Below are 6,000 nucleotides of genomic sequence, written 5' to 3' on the forward strand. Positions count from 1 at the left end.
TTACAAGCATTCAAGAGCAGTTGGAGGCCACGGAAGGAGAGTTGTATGGCATTGAAGCTCGTCTGGAGGTTAGTTAACACAGTGTCCGAAGAAGGGCCAGAAGTATACAGAATTTTGTCGTCTGCGTAGAGGTGGATCAGAGAATCACCAGCAGCAAGAGCGACATCATTGATGTATACAGAGAAGAGAGTCGGCCCGAGAATTGAACCCTGTGGCACCCCAATAGAGACTTCCAGAGATCCGGACAACAGGCCCTCCGATTTGACACACTGAACTCTATCAGAGAAGTAGTTGGTGAACCAGGCAAGGCAGTCATTTGAGAAACCAAGGCTGTTGAGTCTGCCGATAAGAATGTGGTGATTGACAGAGTCGAAAGCTTTGGCCAGGTCGATGAATACAGCTGCACAGTAATGTCTCTTATCGATGGCGGTTATGATATCATTTAGGACCTTGAGCATGGCTGAGGTGCACCCATGACCAGCTCTGAAACCAGATTGCATAGCGGAGAAGGTACGGTGGGATTCAAAATGGTCGGTGATCTGTTTGTTAACTTGGCTTTCGAAGACCTTAGAAAGGCAGGGTAGGATAGATATAGGTCTGTAGCAGTTTGGGTCTAGAGTGTCTCCCCCTTTGAAGAGGGGGATGATCGCGGCAGCTTTCCAATCTTTGGGAATCTCAGACGATACGAAAGAGAAGTTGAACAAGCTAGTAATAGCGGTTGCAACAATTTCGGCAGATCATTTTAGAAAGAGTGGGTCCAGATTGTCTAGCCCGGCTGATTTGTAGGGGTCCAAACTTTAGAGCTCTTTCAGAACATCAGCTATCTGTATTTGGGTGAAGGAGAAATGGGGGAGGCTTGGGCGAGTTGCTGTGGGGGTTGCAGGGCAGTTGACCGGGGTAGGGGTAGCCAGGTGGAAAGCATGGCCAGCCGTAGAAAATGCTTATTGAAATTCTCAATTAGTGGATTTATCAGTGGTGACAGTTTCCTAGCCTCAGTGCAGTGGGCAGCTGGGAGGAGGTGCTCTTATTCTCCATGGACTTTACAGTGTCCCATAACTTTTTTGAGTATGTGCTACAGGATGCAAATTTCTGTTTGAAAAAGCAACCCTTAGCTTTCCTAACTGCCTGTGTATATTGGTTCCTAACTTCCCTGAAAAGTTGCATATCATGGGGGCTATTCGATGCTAATGCAGTACGCCACAGGATGTTTTTGTGCTGGTCAAGGGCAGTCAGGTCTGGATTGAACTGGGCATGCTTATTTAAGATGGTGAGGAAGACACTTTTAAATAATAACCAGGCATCCTTTACTGATGGGATGAGAACAATATCCTTCCAGGATACCCGGGCCAGGTCGATTAGAAAGGCCTGCTCACTGAAGTTTTTTAGGGAGCGTTTGACAGTAATGAGGGTTGGTTGTTTGACCGCAGACCCATTACGGATGCAGGCAAGGAGGCAGTGATCGCTGAGATCTTGTTTGAAGACAGCAGAGGTGTATTTGGAGGGCAAGTTGGTTAGGATGATATCTTTGAGGGTGCCTGTGTTTACGATTTGGGGTTGTACCTGGTAGGTTCATTGATCATTTGTGTGAGATTGAGGGCATCAAGTTTAGATTGTAGGATGGCTGGGGTGTTAAGCATGTCCCAGTTCAGGTCATCTAGCAGCACGAGCTCTGAAGATATACGGGCGGCAATCAATTCACATATAGTGTCCAGGGCACAGCTGGGGGCAGAGGGTGGTCTATAGCAAGCGGCAACGTTGAGAGACTTGTTTCTGGAAAGGTGGATTTTTAAAAGTAGAAGCTCAAATTGTTTGGGTACAGACCTGGATAGTATGACAGAACTCTGCAGGCTATCTCTGCAGTAGATTGCAACTCTGCCCCCTTTGGCAGTTCTATCTTGTCGGAAAATGTTATAGTTAGGGATGTACATTTCTGGGTTTTTGGTGGTCTTCCTGAGCCAGGATTCAGACACGGCTAGGACATCCGGGTTGGCAGAGCAGTGAATAAAACAAACTTAGGGAGGAGGCTTCTAATGTACAAGGTGTTCTACATTGGACGGACAAAGAGACGCCTTCAAGACCGCTTAGCGGAACACAGGTATGCCATATGGGTAGGCAATGAAGACTACCCCATGGCAAGGCACTACAAGTCCTTACACCATGGCAACCCTGCCTCCCTACAAGCTATGGGTATTGATCATGTTCCGGCCTCTATTAGAAAAGGGGACCGTCTTAAACAGTTAAACCAAAGGGAAAGTTTTGGGATTTTCAAACTACAGGCCACTAAGTACCCTGGTTTAAATGAAGATATGGATTTCTCACCCTTCCTGTAGGGTCGTGATAGGTCCATTTGCTGTCATCTAGTGGACATTTTGCTAATTTGCCCTCAGCTATGTTTAGACTGTTGTTGTTCTTGTTTTGCTGTGTTCTAGTGTACTATGGAATATATTGCTTTCTTATTCTTGACACTTCTCCCAGTCATATTTAAGGTTAGATCTACCTTTCTAAGTGTTCTGATACTTCTAGCTTGGAGTTGTATTTTTATGATAACATAGCTACAGTATTTTACCTTCTAATGTGTATAGTATTGCTTACTAGGTGTGTCTCATCAATTTTGTAACCACTCCCTCTTCCAATTAGGGCTAATTGGAAAAGCTGTTCAAAAGAGGACATTGTATTCTTTTTTTTGTACTCCCTGACGAAGGCCATGCAGCCGAAATGCGTCGGTTTAAAAAAAATGTTGTTTCTATTGAACATGCCATACTAATAAAGGCATTTTAATGAATTATATGAAGAGTGCCTTGGTCCTCCTTTCTTTTTGATATCTCTGCAGTAGATTGCAACTCTGCCCCCTTTGGCAGTTCTATCTTGTCGGAAAATGTTATAGTTAGGGATGGAAATTTCAGGGGTTTTGGTGGTCTTCCTAAGCCATGATTCAGACACGGCTAGGGCATCCGGGTTGGCAGAGCAGTGAATAAAAAAAACTTAGGGAGGAGGCTTCTAATGTTAACAAATGAGAGCACCTGGTGTATAGGAGTGGAGCTAGGCACTGCAGGGCCTGGATTAACCTCTACATCACCAGAGGAACAGAGGAGGAGTAGGATAAGGGTACGGCTAAAGGCTATAAGCACTGGTCGTCTAGTACGTTCGGAACAGAGAGTAAAAGGAGCAGGTTTCTGGGCGCGATAGAATAGATTCAAGGCATAATGTACAGACAAAGGTATGGTAAGATGTGAATACATTGGTGGTAAACCTAGGCATTGAGTGATGATGAGAGAGATATTATCTCTAGAAACATTTAAACCAGCTGATGTCACCGCATGTGTGGGAGGTGGAACTAAAGGGTTGGCTAAGGCATATTGAGCAGAGCTAGAGGCTCTACAGTGAAATAAGACAATAATCACGAACCAGAACAGCAATGGACAAGGCATATTGACATTAGGGAGAGGCATGATTTATCATGATTTATCCACTCGCTAGCTATCCCATCTGGATAGATATTACTTTGTTTTTGCGCTGTTTGTTTGTTTACAAGGGATGAATTATACAATTCTGGTTCGATATCAAAACAGTACAAGTTTTGATGACATTTTGGAAAATTATATTTATCCGGGCAAAACCCTATTTCACGCTGGTTTCACTACTTAGAGTCTTTCAGACATGGGGCTCAAGCAAAGCTCATGAGTGACTGTGACAAAGTGTACAAGTCTAGATCGCGAGAAACGCTTCAGTCCCTGTCCAATTTGGCTACCTCAGGTTAAGATGTTTGACATGGCTGTAAACATAGTCTATGTTATGTTTTTGACAGACAAACGCTTCCCCTCTCCCTTATCTCCTCCCCCTCTCCTCTTCACCCTAGATGGCGGTGTTGATCAGCTCTGGGTTCATCGTAGCCTGGTCTCCCTACGTGGTGCTCAGCTTTTGGAGTATGTTCCACACCAAGGGGAAGGACAGCCTGGCCCCCGTGGTCTCCCTGCTGCCCTGCCTGTTCGCGAAAGGCTCCACGGCCTACAACCCTTTCATCTACTACATCTTCAGACGCTCCTTGAGACGCGAGCTCCGCCAGCTCCAGGTCCTGATCTGCTGCTCTGCCCAACCAGACTCACCTTCGTGTAGGGAGACAGGAGAGGAGGGCAGGCAGAGTGTAAGGTCTGACTTACTACAGAGCCTTCCGGATAATAAGAATAGAGCTCCCTTGGTGGGGAAGTTGGGAACTGCGGCGCTGGAAAGAGTCTGAGAAAGAGCTCACAAGCTCCTGTTAAAAAAAGTATTGGAACACGGTCCGTTTGAACATTGGTCCGTACCCATCAAAGGGTTAAGACTGTGTGTGTGCGTGTGCGTTAAAGGGTCACAAATGGATGGGGTGTGAGTTAATCAACTGTGTTTCTTCACTGTCATTCTAGCACACACTACTAGGTCATCGCCTCGTCCTTGCCACATCACTAACAAAGTAGCACTTTACTTGAAGTCAACAGACAAAAATGTATTATGATGCAGTCATAAGACACATCACACATTATAATCATTGTAATAAGACATTATATGGGCTCATACACGTTTATAAAAAGTTGTAAAGCATTGTGTTTTTTGGCTTGATGTTAAAGGAACATCATGTAGAATGAAGCCCCCTTACCAATTAAATGGTCTGACGGAGATGTGGACATACTCGGTATAAAAATCCCAAAAGAAAGAAATGATCTCACTCCAATAAATTTTTATAGAAAGTTAGCAAAAATAGAGAAGATCTTGCTACCATGGAAAGGAAAATACCTGTCTATTTGTGGAAAAATCACCCTAATTAACTCTTTAGTCATATCACAGTTTACCTATTTGCTTATGGTTTTGCCTACACCTAGTGACCTGTTTTTTAAATTATATGAACAAAAAATATTCAATTTTATTTGGAACGGCAAGCCAGATAAAATTAAAAGGGCCTATTTATATAACGAATATGAATTCGGAGGGCAGAAATTATTAAATATTAAAGCATTAGACCTCTCACTAAAGGCATCGGTCATACAAAAGTTATACTTAAATCCAAACTGGTTCTCTAGTAAACTGGTACGAATGTCTCATCCTATGTTCAAGAAGGGCCTTTTTCCCTTTATTCAGATTACACCTGCTCATTTTCGGTTGTTTGAAAAGGAAATGATCTCCAAAATATCCTTATTCTTTAAACAAGCCTTAGAAAGTTGGTTGCAATTTCAGTTTAATCCACCTGAAAGGACGGAACAAATAGTACAACAAATATTGTGGTTAAATTCAAATATAATAATTGATAAAAAAACTGTATTTATCGAAGAAATGTTTAAAAAAGGTATAATTTTTGTGAATGATATCATAAATAGGACTGGTGGAGTTATGTCACACATGCAGCTAACACAGACATATGGAAAAGTCTGCTCTACCCAAAATTACAACCAATTAATTGCAGCATTACCACAAAAATGGAAGAGGCAAGTAGAAGGGGAAAAAAGTAAGGAACTTGTATGTCGGCCCTGTATTAAAGAACAAAAATGGTTAAAGAAAAGTGTGATAAATAAAAACATATACCAATTTCATTTAAGGACCAAAAAACTAACAGCTGTGCCATACAAATTGCAAAATAGTTGGGAAGAGATTTTCGATGTACCCATTCCATGGCACATGGTTTATGAATTGATACGCAAAACAACGCCGGATTCAAAACTTCGAATTTTTCAATATAAATTACTGTACAAAATTCTTGCAACTAATAGAATGTTATATATATGGGGTATACAATCTTCCCAGCTCTGCAGATTCTGTTGTGAGGAGGCAGAGTCATTAGATCATTTATTTTGGTATTGTCCATATGTAGCTCGTTTTTGGTCACAGGTCCAGGAATGGCTGAAGAATTGCAATATTTGCCTAAAACTAACGCTACAGATAGCAATACTGGGGGATTTGAAAAGCCATAGTCAATCAATCAATAATATAATAATTATTTTGGCAAAGATGTTTATTTTTAATTTACAATCTGTA

At 42.3% G+C, this 6,000-nt stretch overlaps 1 protein-coding gene across 1 annotated transcript in view; it reads left to right on the forward strand.

Annotated features, from left to right (window-relative positions):
* LOC129817095 (opsin-5-like) overlaps window positions 1–5,113 on the forward strand; it is a 39,139-nt gene extending 34,026 nt beyond the window's left edge. Inside the window, exon 5 of the mRNA XM_055872048.1 lies at window positions 3,857–5,113. Coding sequence (XP_055728023.1) covers window positions 3,857–4,234 — 378 coding nt within the window. The 3' untranslated portion in view covers window positions 4,235–5,113. The remainder of the gene's footprint in view (window positions 1–3,856) is intronic.
* Window positions 5,114–6,000: the final 887 nt, after the last annotated feature.

This window comes from Salvelinus fontinalis, chromosome 20 (genome assembly GCF_029448725.1).
Source record: "Salvelinus fontinalis isolate EN_2023a chromosome 20, ASM2944872v1, whole genome shotgun sequence".
Lineage (NCBI taxonomy): Eukaryota > Metazoa > Chordata > Actinopteri > Salmoniformes > Salmonidae > Salvelinus > Salvelinus fontinalis.